The sequence below is a fragment of the Alligator mississippiensis genome, chromosome 2 (genome assembly GCF_030867095.1).
Source record: "Alligator mississippiensis isolate rAllMis1 chromosome 2, rAllMis1, whole genome shotgun sequence".
NCBI lineage: Eukaryota > Metazoa > Chordata > Crocodylia > Alligatoridae > Alligator > Alligator mississippiensis.
This window is the reverse complement of record NC_081825.1, coordinates 70,361,953-70,388,495: the sequence shown is the minus strand read 5'-3', so window position 1 is coordinate 70,388,495 and position 26,543 is coordinate 70,361,953. Positions and strand designations below refer to the sequence as shown.

The 26,543-nt window shown below is 40.4% G+C and overlaps 1 protein-coding gene across 5 annotated transcripts; it reads left to right on the top strand.

The window, feature by feature from the left end:
- The first annotated feature begins 66 nt into the window (after positions 1-66).
- Positions 67-26,263, top strand: CFAP96 (cilia and flagella associated protein 96). 5 transcript variants are annotated; one of them, XM_006276047.4, is made up of 8 exons: positions 67-206; positions 1,234-1,404; positions 3,234-3,453; positions 8,221-8,358; positions 8,472-8,547; positions 9,592-9,771; positions 12,253-12,425; positions 16,005-26,263. In XM_006276047.4, the coding sequence occupies exons 2-8, from the start codon at positions 1,308-1,310 to the stop codon at positions 16,045-16,047; spliced, it is 927 nt and encodes a 308-aa protein (XP_006276109.1). In that variant the 5' UTR covers positions 67-206; positions 1,234-1,307; the 3' UTR covers positions 16,048-26,263. The 5 variants fall into 5 exon arrangements, with proteins under 5 accessions (XP_006276109.1, XP_019336868.1, XP_019336869.1 ...); XM_019481323.2 differs by having other exon boundaries at positions 67-259; positions 16,005-16,174; XM_019481324.2 differs by lacking the exon at positions 67-206 and adding an exon at positions 241-326 and having other exon boundaries at positions 16,005-16,174.
- Positions 26,264-26,543: the final 280 nt, after the last annotated feature.

The following is a 26,543-nucleotide window of genomic DNA, read 5'->3' as shown; positions in this document are numbered from 1 at the left end:
AAGGCGCAGGCGCATCTGGCCTGGGCCGTACCAAGTCTCAGCAGATATGGGGTGGAGACATAGGAGGGGTTGGGCTTGCCCGAATCCTGGGCGACCAGTGTCAACAATGAGGCCTGCGCAGCCGGGCCAGGAGTGTGCGCGGGGACAGCAGCGCCTCGAATCCTCGCATTGTGATGTCACGGCCTCCCGGGCGAGCCCGGCTCCGCGTGGGTCGTGGGGCCCAGCCGGCAGCGGGCGCGCGGCCTGGGCACGGGCACGGGTGCGGGCGCGGTCTGCTGCAGGGCTGGGCACGGGCAGCTGCTGCTCCTCCCCCCCCCCCTTCGTCTGTAAGCGGTGCTCCTTAGCCAGTGAGCCCTCTCAGCCCCGTGGCACTTCTTTGCCAGCCCTGAGACCCACCAGCTCTTTCTTCTCCAGGCCACCCTTTGGGAGCTGCTGTTAGAAAGCTTGAGGATGAGGGCAGGTAGCAGCTGGGAATCGACCGGTTCAGGAAAGCCGCCAGGATTTCTTTAGGTGAGATCCTGTCTTGGACCAATAAAGCATATATGTGGGATAGAGTTAGAGACGCCACTGTCCAATGCAACGTGTTCAAAAGCTTGGCTAACTCTACCCCACCTATGCAGTTGATCCAAGAAAAAATCTCACCCAAAGAAACTCTTGCTTAACTTCTGGAGTGTCACGACTACAACATCACTCTTAACACTGCTGTATCATTTTTTTAGGCTTCTGGTAGCAGCTGTTTGAAAGCTGCTTCCCCTGGGATGTTTCAGGTGCAGTTCAAGGGAATTGCATTCAAAGGAGACAGAGTTTGCATGCAGTTAACTAGAGGGCAATTAAAGTAGATGGCTGAAACATGCCATGTAATTAGGCAGTTGTTGTTGTCATTCATTGAATTGGTATGTGCATAGCAGGAGTTTGATAGGATGTAAGCAACAGAAAACAAATTGGGACTGGCAAAGCATTATGCACTTTTATGTAAGTAGGCAGCATTCATATTAGTAAAGTATGCTGAAATTCTGCCTTTATCCTGACTAGCCGACTGAAGACCCATTTATATTTCCTCTATTCAACCTATGACTTGCTTTATAGAGAGTCTTCCTGTAAGTACAGTAGAAAAGTACCAGTAAGGAATGCTAATACTTGGAATGACAGAAATTCGGTACCGAAAGTGGTAGGTGTTCTTTTTAATAGTGAAGTCGTTTTGTTTCAGCTTTTGATGGTAACTTCATTTGTTAGGCATTTGCAGTTGAAGAAGAGCATAAGAAACATCTGCATTATCTAGCCAAGTGTGCTGTCACACAGAACCAGCCATGCCTACAGAAGGAAAAACCGATATGGAGAGGATTGGCCTCTTCAGTGAAATGGAATATGTTACCATTGGTGATAAATATGCCTCGCATTATATGCGTACGTATGTTTCATTCACTATTTACCAGTAAGGATAAGTTCTAGCATGTCTGTCTTTATACTGATTTTCCAGTTTACTATTTTCCTATTGGAGACAACTGTATCTTTTAATCCTTTTTCTTTCTCTTCCTTGCATAATCTATTTTTAACAGATGTGTGTGTTGTAATAAATATAAAATGAAGGAAAAACTGGCAAAACTGAAAAAAATGTAGTTTAATAACAATATTGGTTGCAGGACTGTTGTTTAAGTTACCTATACATTATAATACTGAAATTACAAGGGTGTATTTCCTTACCAATTGATGTGGGGGGTAAATCTTGCCCCAGTGACTCCTCCCCTTGTTTGTGATAGCTGTGGAAAGTTCCCGTGGCTTTTCCCCAGTACAATGGGATGGATATAGGGTGGCGGTGGTGATAGTTCAGTGGCTCTTTGCATGCTGATATTGCAAGTGGACTTATTTTACATTAGCACATTTTATTATTTGCATCAGCACTGATTTAATTTGTACAGTATTGGGTCATTCTTTCCCTTACAAATGTCAGTTTGCTGAGACTGCCAACCTCCAGGGCTTGCACGTTCAAAAATAACGCAACATTTTTTTAATATTGGTAAACCCTAATGAGTCAGAATACAATTAATAGCTGTGAGTTTTGAGCTATGTAGACATATTTTTATAACATTTGGTAACTGGGCTGCCAGTTGCAATTTAAGAAACCTCCAAGATACACCAGGTAAAGCAGGGCTGTCCAACTTCAATATGGTTGAGGGCTGCATGTGGCATCTGTGTGCAGTCCCCAGGCCACATGCCACATGGGTCATAAACTGTGGGGACAGGTGTCCGCAACACTTCCCCTTCTGTGTGGGCAGCGCCAGCATCACACATAGCACCCCTTGGGCCCTCCCTGGCTGCACAGGGGCCTCCAGTTGGACAGCCCTGAGGTAAAGCTATTACCAATATTATATTAGCCTATCCTTCATTGTAGGATATATGTAAAATAAGTGTGTGTGTGCATGCGTGTGTGTTCTCCCTCTTTCTCGCATATATACATGGTATATATATAGAGTGAGAGAGAGCACAGACACGCATGCACACACACAATATTTTAATATTTCTGAGTTACAGCCTTATTTCTGAAATCAATAATTTATGAAATGTAGACCCTTTAAATCATTTGTACATTATACTTACAGAAAATAAAAAGTTAGTTTGCTATTTTTTTTAAGTGGCTCATTGTAAATTGTCTACAGTATTTGGAGTGTCCTATTGGAGATGTCGAAAATGGGTAGTATTTTTATTAATGTGCAGTTTCAGCAGGAACTTATTTTGTAAGATTATACTCTCAGTAGTTTAAATTGGGCATTCAGTTTTATTCCTCTGTTCTGATTTGACCTATGTAGATGAGAGAGAATTTTTTTAAATTTATGACTGGTTTTTCTTTCCTTACTATGTTTGTTCAGTAGAATTAATCATAGATACTCAAAGTATTACTCGTAATGGTAAAGGGTAACAGCATTTGACATTTAGTATACTTCTGCTCTTTTGAAGTGATGTTAATACAAAATAGTTATGGTCTCCCCTGAAAGGTACTAATTCCAAAAGGTTTTTTGTGTTCCGTACACATTCCCTAGAAACTTGACTGAGTATCAGTCTTCTGTCACTACCAACTTACCCATAGAATTTACAGGTGAAAAATTCTGTATTGCAGTATCAGTTCTTTTGATCCATCGAGATCCACAGTGTTTCTATTTAGAACATTTCATTTTTAAATGAAAACTGAAAAAGTGTATAGTTGAGTTAATATTTATGATCCCTTCATGTCTTTAAAGGTCCTTTTAATGAAGCTGCAAGCAAGAACAAGCAGATATTACCTGGAGGCAGCAAAATGTTATCAGCTCTTCAAGCAGGTTATTTTGAGCCCCAGTTTGTGAGGGTTTTTGAAGGTGAAGCCTATTCAAACCGTGTTCAGCTAAGAAGGCGATATAGATTGGCAGAATCAAAGAAAAATTTGGGCAAAGCTTTTCTTCCCAATAATGGAGACAAATTGCCGTAAGTGATAGAAAAGGATTTTTAAAATCTTTCAAACACAGTTTTTTCCTAAATTCCCTATTAAAACCTTTAATGACAGTAGAGTATCATTTTTATGAGAAGATATCTAGAGTACATTGTAAAGAAGAAACATTAAAACACAGTATTGGGACATTAAAGTTCTGTGGTGGAATGTTTTATGAAGCTAACAGTACTGCTGTGCAGTTTTACATCCTGGGGAAGGGGACTGACAGAATCAGCTTCTTTGAAGTTCTCTATCTTAACTGGAAGATTTCCAGTACCACTGAATTTTTAAACACATTACATATAAATATATAATAGGTGGTGGCGCTGGGGGGGGGCTGCAGCCACCCCCAAATTTGCTGTAGCCTCTGCTCCCAGCACTGCTGCTGCCCGCCCCTAGCGCAGCCTGGCTCAGCCCCCCACCAGGAAGAGTCCGGTGCCATCCCAGCCTGCAGCGGTAGCCCGCCCTTGCCCCACACACAGATCTGGGGACACATGCCCTCATGCTCTCCCAGGGTGTGTGCAGAAGCAGGAGCTGCCCACCGCCCCGCGCCCCTGGATGAGTCACTCACGGCCCCATCCCATGCCCCACCCCAACTGTGCAGTGCCTGCCCTTGCCCCAGCCCCACTCCTTCCCTCACCGGTGGGGCCTCGATCTTCCCCCTCCGACCCATACTCCTTCCCTTCCCCTATACCCTTTCCCTCACAACAGACTTTCTCTCCATGCTGCTGAGCTGCGCTCCTTGCCATCTGTGTGCTGTGCTGAGGCTGTGCGCATGCATGGGACAATTATTGGCCATATCAGCCAAAAAAAGCCATGCCGATACTGTCACTTTTCTTTATGTTTGTGTTGATCTGATGTGGGACTGCTGTAGTGATGCATCTGTACAGAATATCATATTTCCTTGTTGGCTACAAATGTCCAACTTGGGATCCTTAAAATTCTAGTTTATTAGGCAGATTGAAACACTGTAATGAAGTTAAATCATAAACCTTGGAGCTGGTCTACACACACACACACACACACACACAGTAGCAAGCTACAAGAGTCAGGTATACCTATCCTACAAGCGCTGGAGTCTGCCGCCGAGGCTTCTTTCAGTGTGGTTTTATCTTCCAGAAGGGGGTCACCGGCTGGTCCTTCTGGCTGGACAGGTAGGGTGCTGGTCAAGTTGGAGATCGAGAGGGTGCCACTGCGGGTCACTTTTCACTGCTTTTTATCTGTCCTTGGCAGACTTTGGTGACTCCCCAGTTTTCAGGTTTGCCCAATCCAGGGGTCATTGACCCTCGTGGGACTTCCCCCTCGGTGGCTACTGGATGGCATCTGTCAGCCCCAGGGGTTGTCCGCATGTACGTGCAGGTTTGGGAGTCTGTTGATGAATTTTGAATAGGGCTCTGGGAGCGGTCGATTTGGAGATATTCAGCCCAAAAGTTGGTCCCCGGTGTTGATTAACTCAGGCCAGGGCTTCTAGCCCTTGATCAGTGACATTTAGAGATTTCCCGGTTGTTACATTGTCTTCTATTGAGTTCTTCCCTTGGTTGATCTGCGGTTTCTTTAGGTGTTAATTGCTGTCTGCTGCTACAGTGTTACACATTCAATCACTGATTCACTTGCTCTTTCAAGGGCCCGCCTGATACAGGGAAGTGGCAGTTTGACTCCTGCCCTTGTTAACATTGTTACTAAACACATTTATAGTTGAAAGGTGAGGAGTATAAAATATAAGCTACAAATGCCATGGCACACAAATAGATAAAAATACCAAAATACACGGGGAGATACAAAATGCGCGCACACAAATTTTAAAACACAATTCCTTATCTTAAAGTGAAAGAAAGAGGAAGGAAGAAAAGGTAGAAGAGGAAAAACATTCAAAGAGGGGAGAGCAAATGCAGGCAAGAGGAAAAGGGGGCTTTCTGCTACATTCTCATGTACAAGACACACTTCTTTTTTTTTAAAAAACTGCTGCTGGAAATTGCAGTGTGCATTATATGTGAGAAATACAGTAAAAACAGTTTCTGCACATGACTCGGAGGAGAACACTGAGCAGGCTTTGTTTTCTAGCTACTGTAATTCAGTTACTACAAGGAAAGGTCTTTTTTCCTTCTTTCTACCTTTCAAAAACAAGATATGTATTATATCTCAGGGCATGTTGTTTGTGAGAAAATATGGTAATATGATGCCAGGTGTGCCTTTGCTCTTTATGTATTGTAAAGATGTAAATAAATATGTATTTATCGTATTGAATTGCCCTGAGCCTCGGAGTGAACCGCCAATACCTTTAAGGATGCTCCAGTTTCTGTTTCCACATTTATAGTGCCTTCTGAATATCCTGGTTCATAGTTTTATTTAGTTTAGCTTCTATCACCAGCAGGTTAGAGGTCCCCCATTAAACCATTTCACTTGGGGTTCTTTTTTAATTTGTCAGTCACAGATTTATTGCAGCAGGTTTTGCTTCCCTTGTGCTATTTCAGGGCCAAGATGAGGCAGGTAAAGCCTTATGGAATAGCTTCTGAAGTGTGCACATTATATTAATCTAGAATTCTCCCACTCTGCCAGCTATGGTGTGCTATTCCTTTTTCTAGACCAAAGGGATACCCTTCTCATCCTATGATGGTCATTATGTTCATATAGGTATTTGGGTAACTGTGAGACTGTCTACACATGCGTTTATGCTGGCTTCAATTTACTGTACAGTAAGTGGGAGTAGGCCAGCATCTACATGTGCAGGCATCCTGGGACTAAATTTAGTCCCAGATCAAAGCACCTTGCCATGTGCCCCTGTTGGCACTGGGCGGTGCTCCAGCCACCGGCCACATGTCTGCCAGCTCTTGGTACTAACTAAAGTTGAAGCCAGGAGAGGCAGCCAGCCAGGAGCAGATAGGGACTGAGCTAAACTATACTAGCCTAACTAGGACCAAGTCCTCAGCCAGTTTGATAGAGCTATGCTGATTTATTAGCTAAGGGCTGATCAATAGAAAATTTTGGGGTTATATTACTAAGTATATCATATGGCTTGCAAATATACAAAGATGAGCAGCAGTAATCAACCTCTGGCTCATGGAGCCATGTCATCCATTCCACAGGACTCCCCCTAGGTCTGGAATTTGGCAGTGCAGGAGTAGTGGTAGTGTTAAGTGCTTCTCCCTTGCTGCCAAATTTCCATGCCTACGGGGAGCTCTGGAGGGCCAATAAAGTGATGCTGCATGCAAGATTGGTCCAGTACATAGATTTGCTTTGCAGCTGGATTCAGGTGCAGGGGATTGACCAGTGTGTGATTGCATCTAGGCATGCAGGTTTGGGCCAGCACATCAGATCTCACCTGTGAAGCAACCCCATTCAGGATCTGACTCAAACTGACCCTGCATGATACGGCCTATGGGCTGACCCTGCATATGGGATCTGGCCCACAAACCAGCCCCAATCCACTCTTCAAGCTTGTGAGACTGGAAGGTTGTGCACCACTACTTAAGACCATTTGATTTCAGTATGAGCAAATTAAGCTTCCTGTAAGACTTCTGATTTTTTTGTGTGTGTGTTTAAATCTGTAGTTTAAATACCGTTTTAGTTGGGATTAGGTTTTTGTTAAAACCTGTGTTAGATGTCCTCTGTACATGCTACATGGAACTATTTGTGGATGGACATAGATAGATGCAACAATTATATGAGCTGAAAAAGGGGGAGGGTGGAGGGCTTACTGCGGGTCAGCTGAATCCACTGTAACTATTTCACCTCTGCTATGTCCTGTGGAAAGTTGAAGCTAAACTACAAAAATTTATCATCTGCCTCATTCAGGGGTAACTTGCTTGGTTTAGTTTATCACAGGGTAGGAGCAGACAGACAAAACAGTTACTACAGATTGGCTTGTGTTCCTTGCCTCCTCCTAGAAGAGATATAATTGTTTTTGGTCTGAGCCGTATAACACTCTCTCAAAAGGTAACTTTATGAGGCCAAATTCAAAACGAGTATTTAGACCTGGTGGGGTTTTTTTTTAAATGAAATGTAGGATGATGAGAGAGGTTTTTTCACTTTTTAAAAATAATTCCAAATTTTCTTCCTCTAAGAGCAAAATCCTAAATGTTTGCTATTGCCTTTGATAATAGGTAGTGCCTTTCACTAGTTTGGGGAGTATTGGGGGAAGTGTATATGTATTAAGATACGTTTTTATAAGTTTATAAGAACACACATGGCTGAATGAGCTGTTGTAAAACATGCATCAAAGCCTACAGGCTCTTTGGCAAAATGCATCTTGGGGACATGTATAGCTGAACTTAATTCCTTGCAGACTTCCTCACGCAAGCTTGACAACATTCTCCTGAATGAGTAGCTGGCCCTGGGGATACCTTGAAAACTTTTGGAACAAACTGGAGTAGGAAATTCAAAGACAAAAAAATGGTAAAACAGAGTAACAACTGTAGATATCTAACAAGGGAAAAATCTTACAAAACAAATACGACATTAAAAAACATGAAAACAAGGTTAGGTTAAAATTAACAAGCCGACAGCCAAGACCTGCTAAGTGTGGACATTCATTATTAAATTACCTCAAAACTTTAACTCTGTCCCCATTTACTTCTTTTGTATGCTGCTGCCACACTACACACTAAATCAGTGTTGTACATGCAAAAAGGACAATTTATTTGCAAGGTTTATTTGCTTATTTTTCACTTACTATAATTTCCTCATTTTCAAGCCAGAAAGCACAAAATATTTGCTAATTATTTATAAAGTATAAATATTAATTAGGTATTTATTTTATATTTCAGATGTGGACTGGGTAGCTATTTTGGAACCATAGGAGGTCCGTTTCCATATTTCAGTGCTCAGCTAAAAGCCATAGAGAGATATGTTCCTCCTGGAAAGAATTTGTACACAAATCCTGGAAAGAAAGGGACTGGATATGGGTAAAACATTCAGTATTACTTCCAGAATGGTATTTCATTAACTATTTCATGGTATTTAAAACCTTTGAAGCTTTTGAGCTATGAGATCCTCATTACTCATTTTCTTCATACAGATATCCAAATCTTACCATAGGTAAACAGTATCCACACTCAGCTGACGTATATGAAATAGGAAGGATAAATGCAAAGGTAAAATTACTTTGTGTCTTTCTTTATTTGTTATTTGCAAATCCCAAGGGATTGCTTTTTATCAAAAAGTGAACAGTATTTATTTATTTGCAAACCAGACCACAGATAATTGGCTTTATTTTTTTTAAATTACATTAAGAATATGATTATTTTCTTTTCCCTTTTTATTATCAGGAAACATTCCAGCATGTGTCCTATCACTCAGTTTGAGCCAAAACACCTAATTTAGGGAGACACAAATTAGTTTTTATTAGTATTGTGGTACCCAGGCTTGGATCAAAACCTTGCTTCTTACAAACTTTCTGCTATGCTAGTAAAACAGAAAAGGGAAGTGCCATGAATGGATTTGAATCTGAGGCATCCTCCAGACCTTGAAAGATAAACACTGCATGCTGGTCCTTTGGAGAAGCCCAAGAATAAGTAAAGGGCCTCATCCTCTTGTACTAGATAGGGTTGCTGTGATGGTCCAGGGGATGTGAGAAGCAGGATTTGCTTGGTAATATCTCTTGCTGAACCAGCTACGGGACATGAGAGGTGACTTTTTATGACTAAAAGCTTGTGTAATATCTCCAGCAATCTAATAAAAGGTATTAGTAAAAATCTTGCTTCTTGCTCATCCTTTTGGGTTGTTAGTATGGCATCACTTCAAAGCTCTAAAATTAAATGAAAGATGTGACATCTAATAGATAGCTTCCCTTCCTCTAATTATGACCTTGCTTCATGAAACCTGTATAACTACATTACCAGTATGGATGTGGGTAGAGATTATGTGCAGCCCTTTGGTGAGGTTGCCTGGTGGTTGGCTTTGCAAGCAGGACAGATAGGCCACACAGTGTAGAAAAATCTTAAGTACTCCATTGTTCCATAGCATGTTTTATGCTTACTGGGTTGTGCCATTATGAATTATAGTGGACCCTCTGATTTGTGAAAACCACTGCAAACCAGTAGCGGAGGAAGCTATAGCAGGTGTTCTTCAAGACTAAATTTAAATTTCTTTTTTTCCTGAGGAAAATAGCAAGAGTAAAATAATTATTTAATTTACAGAAAGCCCATGAAGTACATCAGAATTTAGTTAAAGGAGGGCCTTTCAAGCTCAGTCTCTATCCGCGGGAGTATTTTGATGTGAATCCATATCATGATGACAAACCTTTGCCACCAGTTAAGAAGCCACCCCCAGAAAAGCCAATTGCATCACCCTTTAAACCAAGTTCTCCTTCTAAAAAGGTGAGTTTATTTTCCACCTACTATTCTACTATATTCTGCTATAAGCACAATATAAATATCCAAATATTTCATGCTGTTCACATAAAAAAATTTTGCTCATAATATGTAGAAGATGCAAAGCAACTTCTTGGTCTTTTATTGGAAATGTTTTTATGTAGTGAGAGGCAAGGATTTCTTAGGGTGGTATCTTTTAGTGGACTAACTGCATAGTTGGGATAGAATTAGACAAGCTTTTGAATGCAAGCCATTCATTTAAGTTGATCCTCTTTGAAGTGGGTTAGGCGAAGATGGTGTTTAAGTGAGGAATATGCATATTCTTTATATAGTGAGGTACATGTATATTCCTCATCTATGCAAGGTATGATGGGTATACTTTATCAGCTGTGATTCCAATTTATGAAACAATGAAAACCAGTTTGATCTTACACAGATGCAGAAGCTATTGATAACCATATTCCAAACAAAAGATTAAAAATGAAGGCTGTATGATAGATAGGACAAAGCAAAATTTCCACAACTGATAGAATGTTACTGAAATTCAAAAGCAAATTACATCTTTGTGTTCCACAGGCAGTAAAAATCAAGTATAAATGGCTTAACTCCTATATATTTATAGATTTTTTTTTTCTTTCTGCAGTAGTATACCTTAAGCCCAGTTTATCTCTGTTTAAGCTTCATTGCAATTTGTGCTAGGGCAGAGGTGGGCAATTATTTCAGCTGGCAGACAACTTTATGAGTTGGTGAGCTGTCAAGGGCTGCAAACAACATCTTTCAGGAGATATCATTTTAATAAATTTTAGATAAAAAACAAATCACATATGAAGAATCAAACATCTACTATAACATATTTTAATTTCAATAAATATTTTTGTCCTGATTTTGTTTTTTTAATTGTGTATATAGAAGCAATTGCATAATAGATAAAAATAAAGTCTTACTCTTGTATGGGATATGTGGAGAGGGGTGTGGTAGGGTGAGTGTGTTGGTGGGGTATGGAGGGGAAGGGTGGGGGATGTGTGGGAGAGGTGGGGCTGCCTGCATACTAAGTCCCGGGAGCCAGGTGGGGGTGGTGGAGGAAGGGGGAGAGGGATGGGGGGGAAAGGGGCAGAGGGTACATGCAGCAGAGCTTTCCTGGGCAGTGTGATGAAGGTGTGGTTTGACCCCCCCATCCAGCCCACAGCTGCTCCCGCAGCACTCTGCATGGGGCCAACCTCACCCATTCCCACCTGGGGCAGCCCGTGCTACGCTCCTGCCTGCACCCCGCCACATGCCTGCTGATGGCCCCACAGCTCTGGCCAGCATGCGCAGCTTCCTGGCCAGGCTGCCTTCCACCCACTTAGCTGCCTACAGGTGGCTGCTCATTGTACTGGGCAGCCGAGTGGATGGAAGGTGGTTGGGAGCTGGAGCCCGGCATGCTGGGGCAGGCATGGCTAGGCATCTGGTGCCTGGCATGCGTCCCCGTGTCTTACCCACCCTACATGCTACCCAGAGTGGTGGTGCGGGGGCAGGAGGAGGAGCTGCTGGTGGGGTGGAACTGAGAAGTACCTGGGTGGCTGCTGTAGCAGTGGGAGCAGCCCCACTGGGAAGCTGTGTGCGCTGGCTGGGGCCGGGGCTGCCGTGCCACTGGCAGGTGCAGAGCAGGTGCCAGCTGGAGTACAGTGTGGGCTGCCCCAGGTGGCAGCGGGTGGGGTTGGTCCCATGTGGAGTACTGTAGGGAAAGCTGCAGGCCAGATGCAATCAATAGGGCTGGATTAGTCCCACAGGCCATATTTTGTCCAGCTGTGTGCTAGGGACTTGTTTGACACAGAGGGCTATTGGCCTTTAATGGTTTCAAACAGCTTCCAAAACTAGGTGGCTGGGCAAAATTCACAAACACTGACTTAACATGGGAAATTTTAGTTAAAATGGCAATTTCTGTAGTATTAGAGGGAGGACTTATACAAACAAGCCAGTGGTGTTTCTTGTCTTGCTGTGGGCATTGTTAGATAACCTGAGATGATGATAATGTTTGAGCTTTGCGATATGCTGCATTTTCTACTATTTCTATCACAAGCAAGGGTGCACTGCTTCAAACCAGTAGTGACTTCTGAGTTTTCATCTTTGCTACAATCTAACCACACATTTTAATGTTTTTGATTTTTACAATTCTCTTTCTATATTTAAGATTCTTTACTCATAGCCCAGGTTAAACAAACATTTGTCTGGGACAGTCTGACACAATCCTACCTTGAAGAATCAGTTGGGGCCAGATGGCCTCTGAAAGGCCTCTGCAACTCTATTTTTCCATGATTTTCTATGATTATCTGATGTGCACATTTTTTAAGTTATAGATTGACTTTTGGTATATTTATCTTACATTTACTCAGCTGGATGTGATCTGCCAGGCAGTGTTCTGTGTGACTCGTATTTTAAAAAAATGTTAATTATAACAATTATTTTAGAATCTGACACTTGGGAACTTTTTTCTTTTTTTTAACCCAGCCAGGTGGCATGAAAGCCGGCACATTTGATCCTTATCCTTCCCATTCTGCTGATCCCTATGTCATCAAACGTTCTAAAGCCATCACAACCAATAAAGAAGGACGGATTTTTCACCCTTCTCCTGGACCAAAAAGCAGACCAGTTACGAGTATAATGGCTTTAAATATAACAAGGTTCGTGTTTGACATGTATATTGATATTTCATGCTTATTGTCAAGCAACAGCAAAGCAATTCACTACTGCTTAAAATAGTAAGATTGCCTGTTTTTAAAATATGACACTAAATACATGTAAACAACTTTTTTCTCTCTCTTCTAACCAATGGGCAAATGACAAAAGGATAGGAAACCTACAGAGGAAATTTATTTCAGGATTTATTCCTGGTATCTTTGATACGTGCAGATTAATTTAAAAGGAAATATACACCCCACTGGCCTTAAGAATGGTACAGTATATATGCCACTGACCTAATGATTTTGACTTTTTTTGACATTCCCTGCACCTGCTATAGTGTATGGACAACCCAGGAAGTGTCTTACTAAAACCAGACTTGTGCTTTTACTAAATTTTTGTAATAGAGTTGGCTCCCTCTGGTGGCCAAGATACTACCTGTAATAATACTAGCTAAGCAAAGTCTGTGCAGTTTAGAACATAGGTAGATTTTAGGATCTGGTAGTTACTAGGTTAAGATTGCTTTGCTTTTCAATATTAACACTCCTTTAGCAGTGTTTATATATACCTATATATGGATACACCCCCCTCAATGTACCTGTGGATGTATCCCTTTTTTTTTTTTTTTTCCTTTTAATTCAGGGCTTTTTATATTTGGAATCAATTTTGTCTCCTAATTCTTATCTTCCAAAATTTCAAGAGCAGTTACAGTACACTGTGGGGACAAAATTAGATTGTATCCTTTATATTTTTTTTATTTAAGAAAAGATTTTCAAATACAGACCTATAACAATACACACAAACCACTGAACTGCACATAGAGTTATAGCTTTTGCATACTTAGCGGAATCTGAAAGATGTGCACCTCTTACCTGCTTATCATTTAAGAACTTGACACAGAGGTGTATATTTCCTTTTAAATTAATCTGCACGTATCAAAGATACCAGGAGTAAATCCTGAAATTAATTTCCTCTGTCAAATCTGTTATTTAGATTGTTTTTTAAACTACATGCTGAAAGCATATAATATTTTCTTGCTCCTCAGCACTGTTCTGATTACCATCTTTTATTACTATGTGGCTGTTTGCTGTAGTTAAGCAGCACTTTTTTGGTTGCAGAGCTAAATTTTAAAGTTTTGACTTTTACTGGCAAGACCAAACCATAAGCCATTTGTTGCTCCACATTATCTATTAGTCATTGAAATTAAGGGCTTAGCTTAGTGTATTTAAGGGCCACACAAACGTTGATTGGTTTTAGTGCTAGCTTGGAGTTTGAAGCAGTCATACCCTTAGTCTAGAAATCTTCTCTGGCCCCCTACCTGCACAGCTGTGACTTGTCACTAGAGGCCTGGTGAGCAGGGACAGGACTAGGAGCTGTACCTGTGAGTTGCCACTACACAGCTGGTGAGCTAGAACAGGCTGCTATCCCTGTTCATGCTGCTATCCCTGTTTATGAAAGTATGGGCAGGTGGGAGGGTGGGGAAAGGAAGGGCGGGAGGGGCAGGAGGGTGTATGAGCATGGGTTACTGGTGCCTCCTGAGTTGGGGGGGGCACATGCCCCCCCAGTGGCCAGTTAGCCAATCTCGTTGACCGGGGGGGTGCCCCTGTGGCCGATCCTGCCAACCGGGAAGCACCAGCTGCGCTTCTCCTGGAGCTCCCACTCCCCAGCTGGCGCTCACGGGGGGGCACCCTGCCCATCGCCTAAGTGAGGAGTGCTGGCTGTCAGGGGGTGCACGTGCACTCCTATGTACCCCCTATGCATTGCCACTGTGCATGAGAGATCCTGGCATACTGGAGGACTTCAACTTGGATGGACACATTTTAATGGAACAGGAACTGGGTAGTGCAGATCAGAGATAATCCTGCCCTGTAGTGGCATAACTTTGAGCCATTAACACGTAGGGGGTGCATGTGCACCCCCTGAGTTTGGCTGTGCACCCCCTGGAAGCGCCAGCCACGAAACTGGAAGTGCCAAAGGAAGTGCACTTCTGCTGTCATTGGTTTCACCGCCGGTGGTGATTCTGAGCTTAGCGATCAGCCACTGCGCCCCCAGACTCAGAAGGCACCAGTTGCCCTTGCTTTGAGCCTGTGTAACAAGTGTTTAAAACAACTTTAAGGTGTTAATGTGTGGACAGTCCAGGGGTTAAAAGCCCCAGGAGCCACCCAAAATTAGCAAGTAGCAAGGTCTGCAGTAAAAAGAAATTATACTGCTTTAGCTGTACCAATATAGTTGAAATGGTAGAACCCCCCTCAATGTCTACTCAGTTATATAGGTGCCTTGATACCAAACCACCTATATACCAAAAGTAGAAACAGGAATAAGAGATACTGGCATAAGGCATCTTTGTAATTAATACTGTGTTTACAGTAGATCTTGTACCAGTATACTTACTTATAACTAATTCATGTTCCAAAGTGAAACATACTTATTGATATAAGAAGTGTGTGTGCATACTAGGCCTTAAATTTGAAAGGGGGCATAACTGGTAGTGACATAAGAGCAGTCATGATTTGAATCATTTTATATACCGAAATAGATGGAATAGATTCACAAATCTGTGATAAGCCCTGCAGAGGGAAGTAGAAAGCAGTATTTTTCAGAACACCCCCCCCTCTCCCCCCCCCCCTGTGACATCCCTTTTAAGGAATTCCTTAGGATTTTAAACAATCAAATTTTAATTTGCCTCAATGTGATTTCTCTTGAGTTAATTGGATAAGTCTATTGAACCGAATGTATTTTAAACATGGAAGTCATAATTCATGACCTTTAAGAAATGTGATGAATACTTTTTTCCAGAACATCTACTTTTACAGTGCTTTACAGCTCTTCACAATTTTTATTTCTGCAAAGCTTATATGCTAATATTCAGACCATGGTCTGATATCCTAGAATTCTTGTAATCATGTAGGATCCTGCTGAAATAAAAAGGTCTTTGCATATGTGCTAGGACCCCTGCTATAGTAGATGCAACTAGAGGACTAGTTTATTTTGTTTAAAAAAAGTTCTCTCTCCAACTCATAAACTCATTTTGCACAGTGATATTTGACACACTGTATTTACTCCAATTCAACATGACCCTCAATAATTAGATTCTGTTAGATTTATAAATTTGTTATAATTTTCCATGTATAGAATATAAATATTGGAGGATCATCTTAAATTTTCTCCCCACAGTGCTACAGTAGGAAGAATAGTGGGAGGGGGGCAGACAGTAGCAGGGCAAGCAGTGGAGTGGCAGTAGGGAGGATGAGGGAAGGGGTTGTGGGGCAGGCAGGGCAGTAAACAGGTGGTAGGGGGTCAGGCAGTGGAGGGTAAGCAGTGGGAGGGGAGAGGGGCAGAGAAGAGGCAACAGGGTAGGTAGGGGGGGAAGAGGCGTGGGTGGGTGGGCCACAGTTGTAACTCAGGCCACAGCCCTGGGATAGGGCCAGATCTAGAGCCCCTTTCCTTTTCTACCTCCTACTGCCTCATTCTCAAATCCATTCAAGAGACATTTTTCCACGTATTAAATGGTGGGGGAGAAAACTTTTTCAAGCAAATATGATAAATCTAATGGAAACTTCTTTTCACTTGACTCATTTCAGATCATTAAACATAATGAACTACAAGACTGCGCATCTGACATAATATTAGCTCCCAGCAGCATGATTAAGAACACCCTTCTAAGACTGTAAACTGTAGCAATTCAGTAATTAATGAATATATGAAGTAAATAAAAGTTTTGTGGAAGATGGAATTTAGTCAAATAAGGCAACACAGAGTTTATCTGCATCCTGTTTGAAGGCTATATTTTATAAATTTATAAACAGAAATACATATGTTATTTACAGATGTTTATAAAATCTGTAAGTAAGTTATTTTGATATAAATTAAGATCTCTGGATGATATAGTTTGCTTATATTGTTGGGACAATTTATATATGTAATACATTTTTTAGTGTGTATCATTTAGATGTTACATTTGATACACTTCATGGTGGTGGCAACCATAACCAGACATTGCCTTTTTTGAAGTAATCACCAATATATTAACCAAGGAGAAGAAATATTATTCAAGTTGAAGATAAGGTCAACATTTTCCTGTAGAAATAATGAAGTTTGACGTGTATCTTAAGGATGCCAAAATGTATTGTTGTATTTTGATTGCAAAGCAATGAAAATGGTTCGGGGACTGTGGTACATGACTTCTGAGAAGAGGTTGAGGGAACCGGATTTATTTAGTCTGCAGAAAAGAAGACTCAGAGAGGATATGATAGTAGCCTTCAACTACCTGAAGGGTGGATCCAGAGAGGATGGAGCTACACTTTTCTCAGTGGTGGCAGATGACAGAACAAGGAACAAGTGTCTTAAGTTGCAGCAAGGGAGGTTTAAGTTGAATATTAGGAAACACTTTCTCACTAGGAGGGCAGTAAAGCACTGGAACAGGCTACCCAGGGAAGTTGTGGAATCTCCATCCTTGGAGGTTTTTAAGACCCGGGTAGAAAAAGCTTTGGCTGAGATGATCTAGTTGGGGATGGTCTTGCTTTGAGCAGGGGTTTGGACTAGATGACCTGTTGAGGTCCCTTCCAACCCTAATATTCTATGATTCTGTGATTATCTTCAGAAATATCTGGATATATCCTCAATTAAGACAGCTTTCTCAAAAAGATCCAAAAGGGATTGAGGCCGCAAGCTTTTCCTAGTAAAGACTGCCAGTAGTTCCATTAATCAGCACTTCACGTTGTTCTTCTTGGCCTCCTGAAGGCATGAAGTTCTGTCATCTTCATGAAGAATCTAATGTGCCTTCAAAAATAGCTCTTCTAATCTAGGATCTTGAGTACAAATACAAACCATAACTCCCATCCTAAAATAGAAAGGCAGTTAGTTAGCTGTGCTAGTCTGAAATTAGGGAGAAGACCGGGCAGGGGAGCACTTTACATACCTAACCCCATTCTGCCCTGCCTTCTCCCATCTAATTAGTTCTTTATCTAGCACTTGTATGAGGTTGAAAGTATTCAGAGTAGCATTTTGGTATATCAAGGTTAAATTAGTATAAAAAATTCACAAAATGCTCCATTTTGAACACTTAAATATAAAATAATATTACATTAAGGCAATGCTTTTGTAACAACTTTTATTAGTGGACTCATTTTAGTACCCATAGAGATTCTAAGAATGTCCTACCAATTGGTTTTCACCAACTGATAGTGAACATTTGTACTAATATTCTGACTAAACACCGCATTTTCTAATATTTGACAATATAGAAATGAGAATCAAATTATTGGCAAGCTCTTAAAAAATTCCCACTGAGATCAATAGAGATTTTGTCTTCAAAAGTTACTGCAAAACATGCCCCAGCAGCATATTTTTAAAATTCATTTGTATAATAGTTTTTGTACTTGACCTTTCTAAAGAGATTTTTTTTTCTTAGATTCTCTGGTTTTATATTGTGAAATAGGTATTGGTGATTGTGCTAACTGATGTTTTGGCATCCTCTTCATAATAAATACCAGGAAAAATATATATATATACACACAATAACGTGGGTATGTTCTCCATTGCTTAACTCTTTAGGTTCAAATTACTAGGTAGCAAAGCAAACTGTGCTGCATTTCTTCCTGCCTGCAATTCTAAATCTTGACTCCCTGAGTGATTACAGATGTAGAACAGCTGACTGAAATAGTGCTATAATATTTCTTCAGGTCCTTGTGCATCTTCCCTTTTTGTAACTCTTCCTCTTCTAGCTTCTTTTGTATTTCAGCAATCTTTCCATTTTCTAACAAAGCGGAAACATTGGAGACTGTAAGTCTTAATTAGAGATTAATGTTTAAAAATTCCATTGGACTTTGTCAGTAAAGATAGTTAGGCTGTGTGGATTAGCCTCAATTCTAGTCATAAGAGGTACAGATTTCTGCCTAATACTATAAGTTTTCTGGGGCAGAAAATGTGTCTTTGCTTGCCTTTGTATTAGCAGAAAGCAGTCATTCCTGATTGTTATTATAATGGGGCCCAATTCTGGTTAGGGTCTGTAGGTGCTACTGGGATACAGAAAATAATATTTCTATTGCTAATCTTTCCCTTCTTTTCTCTCCATTTTACTGAAATGGTAGAATTTGGAACTTTCTTAGAATCTGTCTTTAAATACGGCTTCATTGTTATCCAGGGTAGATAGGATGAAAGGCACTACAAAGTACAAAAAATAACAATAAGTAATTTTTCTTTTCACCCTCTGACTAAAAATTGATAGCACGTTCATAACACATTTTGGACCAGATTCTGATCCAAGTATCACAACAAAAAAACTGGAGCAATTTCACTGAAGCCAATTAAGTTATTCTATATTTACAACAGTATTAAATAAAAGCAGACCTTCTGCATCAATTAATATATCTTTTAAGGTCTCTTCTAAATTGGGCTTTCCAAGGCAGTGGACTTTTCTGTCACTAGCCAAACAAATAGTACTCCTAAGCATGTGGAAATATTTACATCGGAATGGGCAGACTTTATTTGTACAAAAAACATTCTAAAATATACGCAGACTACATTTACAGTTGTGCCCAGCAACTCCACTTGATCTTTCATGCTATACAACCATGTACTAGAAGAGCCTAACCCAGGGGCGGGCAATTATTTTGGGCAGAGGGCTGCTTACTGAGTTTTGGCAAGCCATCGAGGGCTGCATGACAGGCAGCCCAGGGCAGATAAATATTAATTTTCTAAATTTTTTAGGGGCCCCATGGGCCGGATAGAATGGCCTGGCAGGCCACAGCTGGCCCCTGGGCCGCATTTTGCCCACCCGTGACCTAACCATATGCAACTGTTATAAATGGCTAGGAAAAAATTCCCAGGCAAGATCAATAATGTTTCTTGTGAGGGTTAAGGTACAATAATGGAGCTGTATAGAACTGTTTGCACAGCTTCTGTCTATGCTATTAGACTCAGCAGCACTGCAGCGTCTCATCTATATGGGAAGCGCAGTCACAAATGCTAGAAAAGAGCTGTTATGTGCCTTGATGCTTTATTGAACATTAGGAAGTTACCTCTCATGCCTCTGGCCTGTGAAAGATGTACCCTAATGAGTGTATCTCATCCTACTAAAGCAAATACAAGTCTATAGAAGGGATTCGGGGAACTCCAGTTTGTTGTTTTATTTTTCTTTCATGAAATGATTTGGCAGTAGTGCCTTTGAGGTAACTAAAATGATCCCTTGAAAAATACAGTAGAGTGAAGAAGTAAACTACAGTACTCCTTCTGGGGCTACAGAGCCATTATACTAATCCGCATAGATGAAGTATCACATAAGAAAAATTTCTGTGACATTCCTCTTTTCCCCAGCTCCATAGGATGAGGAGACTAGTTCTGCAGTAATGGATTCTACTTTTCTCTCTAATCTCCCTACAAAATTATGTCCTTCTGCCTACATATATCTACACTGGAAAAATAAGATGTATTAGCAAATGTCTTAAATCTCCAGTTGTTAATTAAAACATTTGTAAATATGACTTCATTACTTGTGAAAACAAAGAAAATGTTGATTAAAAGTGTGGGTTAGGTATCATTAACCATAAGAAAGACTGAATGTCTTAATGAAAGATGCATAGTTCAAATTCATGTTATTGGGCGAGATGCCAGAATAACTATGCACATTGTTCTGGACTCTGTTAAGCAGTTAGTCAGATTATAAAAGCTAACACTCCCTTCTAGGCTTAAAATTTGTGAGTGAGAACCATAGGTAGCATAAATAGTCATGGCTTCTTTGACTTTATTGGTGCTATAACAATTTACAGCTGCAGCAAATCTCTTTTAGTAAAAATGAAATGCAGCCAAGAGTCCGGCATTCAAAAAAAGCATGTGGGAAAATGCTGACTGTAAACAAAAGCTTTAAACAAAAAGGTCACTGTGGTAATGAAATAACTGGACAGTAGAAATTTTAATTGGTTTAAAAGAAGGAATGTTTATTACAGTTTCTCTGAATCAAGAGACTGTGTTGCAGTTTAGCTGGAATTGCCTGAAAAAGAAAGACAGTTTTCTTTTTAAAATAGCAGCAAGAATTTCTTTCAGGTCATAATTAGGACAAAAATGGGGAATGGCCTTGAAAGCACAATTTATCATTTTAAAGGTCCATTCAAAGGGCCATCTACATCAAAAGAAAAACTCCCAGGCTTTCAAGAAGTTTTGGATAATGTCCTCATTGTGGGTCTGTTGTATCAGAAGAAAAAAATGTTGTGTTACGTAGAATCTTTTTTTTTTTTAGAAACAAGAGATTCTTAAAATTAGAAAAACAAATCTTATACTGGTCTTAGAACTTAACTTCTCTGGTCAGAAAACTCAAGTATTCAGATATGTTAATACTTTTAGTCAATAATTTTATCTGAAAAGCTACTTAGGTTCAAACTTGGATAAATAAAAATAATGGTAATAAAAAACTACTAGCGTGGTAAAATGTTGTAAAGTATAATGCACACCTCGTGGATTATATACTAAAGCTGTACACTTGTAATCAGAAATTTCTTCACAAATTTTTGTGGAATATGTAGAGCAAACTTTCTCCTGACTCCCTGAAATATACCTGTATTTACACTCCTCATTAAGCAGGGCAGTGATTTGGTCCTGCACATTAATCCTTCTGCAAATGGTGGACTTCAAATTGCAATACATCCCTCTCATTTTCTGTAGTTTCCAGGTGGTTTTCCATTAGTAAGTGGTCCTCATTTAGTCTTCTGATGCTAATTTGATATTTGGAAACATCATGTTTATGGTCCTGTATTTCTTTTTTTAAGTAGCTGATTTTCCTCTGTGATGTTTCTGACAACAATTGATAACCTCTCCTAGTCTCTGTCCACATTGGCCAAATTAGTCTTCAAAGAGTCAATTCCTGCTTTTGCATTTCTAAATTCAGTAAGGAGTTTCTCCTCGGCATAAACTTTATCTGATTGGACTTTCTCAAGCTCCTTCTATTGCATTTGTCTCACTTTAGCACATTCCTGCAATGTCATTTCAAGGTTAAACTTTGTTTTCTTTAAGTGACTGCACTGATTGAAGAAGAGTCTCCTGTTCGGATTTTGTTACATTTTCTTTTTCTTTCAGCTGCTTTATTTCAATCTGATTTTGTACAAGTTCTTTTTCAAGCGAGGTTTTTTTCTCGCATGAGCTGGGATGTTTTTGTTTCTAGTTTCCGATGTGCTTCTCGAAAGACTGAAGATTCCTTTAGCAAAGAATCCAGTACCACAGTAAGTTTATCTTTTTCACTGGTAGCAGCATTCATATGTTCTTGTGCTTCTTGATCCTTAATTTTAAAGTCGTCTAATGTTTGCCTCATACAGAGTTTCAATACAGAGTTGGCTCCTCTCTTCTTGGAGAGTTTTCTTGTGGTTCTGAAATTCAAATTCTTTTCATTTTTGTAACAACCTTTTCACTTCTTTAATACATTCCTTGCTGTCTTCTTCTGATTTAACTAACCTGCCTTTCACGTTTTGCTTTTCTTCAGCCAGAGCTTTAATTTGCTTTTCATATTTTGAGCTTTTTTCTCTCAGAGACTATATTATAATAGTAAGATGTTTCACTTCTGCCTTGAAAGTTACGTTTTCATTTTCAAGTTGCAAAATAAAATGCTGCAAGTGTTCAGAATATTTGGCGGAATTTTGTGACCCTTCAGTTTTTCCAGAGTACTGTGACACAGCTTTGATGTCATTGAATTGAGGATTTCCAGGCTCTAGTATTCGTTGGCTTACTATATGCAGTTGGTCTTCTTTTTCTCTCTGCAATTGTTCTATGTGATCAAACATTTGTAACTTATCCTTTATTGTTTTGGAAAAGACATTGAACTGGAACCCTTTAACACCATTGACAGTGCTATAAAATTCATTTTTCTTTTTGCTTTCAGCTTCTCCTTGGGTACTGCATGTACTTTTAAGGGCAAAATTCCAAAATGTTTCATATTTAGAATCTTTATTAAATTCTTTATCAAGATTCAGATTATTTCCTTGAAGAGCAACCAGCGTAATATGTGATGTGTCTACTGTTTTTTCAGATTCTGAAATTTCTATTGATTTTGAGTCCCCACTTAATTTCTTGCAAGATAAAAAAAAGAGTTGATATTTTTGGCTCTTGTTTTGACATATAACCAGAATCATTATATTGACTACAGGAAACTTTCTGAAGTTCAATCATCTGTCCTAGTTTCTGTTCATCAGGCTTTTGGAGATCTTGTTTCAATTGTTTGGTAGAATAGTTAAAGTCTGTTAAATGAAATTCATCATCATATTCAAGGAAAGTCATAGGAGCTTTAGGTTCATCCAAAATGGATTTGTCATTAGCAGTAGTAATACTTTCAGCTTCCATACTAGAGCAAGGTATAACACATTTAGGTTTGGCAAAATCCCTCAAAAATATTCATTTTTTGGAGTATTCATAGTTTTGATTTCAGTTGGTCCTAATGGTTTTTCAATCTTTCCAGCTGTTACAGTTTTTAGTGAAATCTGATGAGAAATATTTACATCACTGACTGCATTTTTCAAGGAAAATATTAGAATTTGCTTCCAGGGGCTGATTGGTGCAGTGTTTCTGATCCTACTGAAATTCCTTCATAGAAAACGGTGATTGTGGACTCTGTAAACTAAAATAATCCAATAACAGTCATTCTGTAAAAACTGTTGTTTACAATTCTAGAGGTAAGAGCCAGCCAAATGGTTGCCAAGTCTATGATGCATCTTGCAAAACAGTTACCGATTATATATGCCAATATAATTTATCTCTAACATAAGGAAAAGAAAATGAATAAGGAGAGAATTGAGTATGTCAATAAATTTAAGAAACCATATTATGAGCCATATTTCATTTAATTAGGTCTTTTGTTTTCTTCCTGAAGCCTACTAATATTTGTTAAGATGCTAAAATGTTGTTAGAGTGCAAAGACCCTATCAGAACCTTGAGAGGTGAACCATTGCTTTAGAAAAAGGCCTATTCCATGGCCTGTTTTTTCCAATGACCCTAATTGGGATTGGAATAAGCCTAAAGTACTGACTTATCCCACTGAGTTCTCTAGGGACATTTGCAGCTGGGGAAAGACAAGTTAACTAGTGAGCTAAGAGTCTTTTGAGGTCAAATGTCCACTCATGCCTAGCAGCTTACTGGACTAGAATGGTTAGGGAACCCACAGAACCCATGACAATCCTGTAATGGAACCAGGATTTGGTTCTGAGTCTATGTAATGGTTTACTTATCATGCTACAGAATTAAAGCCACCTATCTGACCATCCCACCCTAACAACATAATAGTTGTTCGCTGAACAGAATCCAGGGCAAAATCTTTGAAAAAATTATCAAGGCTCACATTTGCGAGAGCCCGGCAGGACAAATTATGCTGAGGGGAAACCAGCACAGGTTCGTAGCAGGCAGATCGTGCCTGACTAATCTAGTCTCTTTTTATGACCAGGTTACGAAACGCCTGGACACAGGAGGAGGGGTGGATGTCGTATACTTAGACTTCAGGAAGGCCTTCGATACGGTATCCCACCCCATACTGGTGAACAAGTTAAGAGGCTGTGACTTGGATGACTACACAGTCCAGTGGGTGGCGAATTGGCTAGAGGGTCGCACCCAGAGAGTCGTGGTGGATGGGTCGGTTTCGACCTGGAAGGGTGTGGGCAGTGGGGTCCCGCAGGGCTTGGTCCTTGGACCGATACTCTTTAATGTCTTCATCAGCGACTTGGACGAGGGAGTGAAGTGTACTCTGTCCAAGTTTGCGGATGACACAAAACTATGGGGAGAAGTGGACATGCCGGGGGGCAGGGAACAGCTGCAAGGAGGCCTGGACAGGTTGGACAAGTGGGCAGAAAACAACAGAATGCAGTTCAACAAGGAGAAATGCAAAGTGCTGCACCTAGGGAGGAAAAATGTCCAGCACACCTACAGCCTAGGGAATGACCTGCTGGGTGGCACGGAAGTGGAAAGGGATCTTGGAGTCCTAGTGGACTCCAAGATGAACATGAGTCGGCACTGTGACAAAGCCATCAGAAAAGCCAATGGCACTTTATCGTGCATCAGCAGATGCATGACGAATAGATCCAAGGAGGTGATACTTCCTCTCTATTGGGCGCTGGTCAGACTGCAGTTGGAGTACTGCGTGCAATTCTGGGCGCCGCACTTCAAGAGGGATGCGGATAACCTGGAGAGAGTCCAGAGTCCAGAGAAGGGCCACTCGTATGGTTAAGGGCTTGCAGACCAAGCCCTACAAGGAGAGACTAGAGAAACTGGACCTTTTCAGCCTCCGCAAGAGAAGGTTGAGAGGCGACCTTGTGGCTGCCTATAAGTTCATCATGGGGGCACAGAAGGGAATTGGTGAGGTTTTATTCACCAAGGCGCCCCTGGGGGTTACAAGAAATAATGGCCACAAGCTAGCAGAGAGCAGATTTAGATTGGACATTAGGAAGAATTTCTTCACAGTTCGAGTGGCCAAGGTCTGGAACGGGCTCCCAAGGGAGGTGGTGCTCTCCCCCACCCTGGGGGTCTTCAAGAGGAGGTTAGATAAGCATCTATCTGGGGTCATCTAGACACAGCACTCTTTCCTGCCTATGCAGGGGGGTAGACTCGATCTATTGAGGTCCCTTCCGACCCTAACATCTATGGATCTAGGGCTTCAACATAGTTTGGATGACCTGGCTGAAGTCTTATCTACAACAAAAAGGAACAGAGCTTTCACCATATTGGAGAAAAACCTTGTTAAGTCCCTCAGCCTGGCTGTATCTTCCTTGTTGACTTAAATAACGGTTCTTTTAAGACAGAATTATGGTGACATCATGTAAGTATATATTATTAGTGAGGAAGTTGTGGCTTCTTTTCATGTACAGACTAACCCTTGGTTTTGATTGTAGTGCTTTGTCTTTTTATATATAACTTCTGTGGTGATAAGGGTTGGGTAACATACTCACAAGTGTTTTGGCAGGTGAGTTGGTCATCAGAAACTTCTCTGAGCTACCCTGTGAAGTTGTCGCATCAATTACACTTTTGTTCGTTATCTCACTGATTTCGGACTGTACCTGAAAAAGAAGTATTAAGACTGTTTTTCTTTCAAAGACATACATAAAAACATACCTGCAGAAATATTTCATTTTTGGAAAATATCCTGTTAACAAAGGGTTTTTCTCCTCATGAAAGATGGGTTAGACAGCAGTGCACTGCTTTGCCCTGACATATGGGAATGAAAATTGCTGATTTCACTGCAACTACCCTTGGAAAATAAAATTAAGTATATGTGTAAGTCTGTGCAGCATTGGGGTCTTAGACAAAATGAGCTAAAATTATTGAAAGGTCAGAAAACCGTTTCTGTAATAGTGGCTCATCATCTGGGGGACATGGCAGTTTAAAACTACAGTATGGATTCTGCTTTTGCTTATGCTGATGCAAATCAGGAGTAACTTATTTGAAGTCAATGGAGTAATTGCTCCTTTATGCCAATGCAAATGAAAGAAGAAACTGATCCTCTCTCTTTTTCTTTGTTATCCACTTCCTTTTTCTACAATGGCCTGTTTTCAGGTACTGCTTGACACACAGGCTCCACAGTGACTGGAGCAGTACAAAGTCCTAGACAAACAGACAGAATAAATTACTTTCTGGTGATCACCATACATGAAATTTATATAAGTGCAGATTTAACATGTACAGTAAGCTCAAAATAGCAATAGTAAGCCAAATACTAGGGTCTAGTGTTTTGGGATAAATATATATTTTGGCTCTTGACAATGCTCTGTGTCAATAGTTATGTGTATTCACTTTATAATAATTAGGAAATTCATTTTCAGCAAATCAGTATAACTTTTGATTTTGAATACAGCACCTACTATTAAAAAGCTATTTTACTTTATTGAGTTTTGTCAAATAAATATGTGTTTGATTTTTTAAAACTAGTTAAAATACTGAGGACAGAATCTAAGAACTAGGCGAGTATGCTGAGTTTTAGATCAAAGGTTTTTCCCTTATTGTATGTGTACTTTAGGTTCTGCTTTTACCATGTTAATGTTCTCCAGAGTGTGTTGCCAAAGTGCCTGAAACAAATCCAGTTGTTGTTGAAGGATCTAAAAACCAAAAAATTAAGGTTTCACACATCAAGATGAGCTAGCACAATTCTCTCTATTATTTCCCCT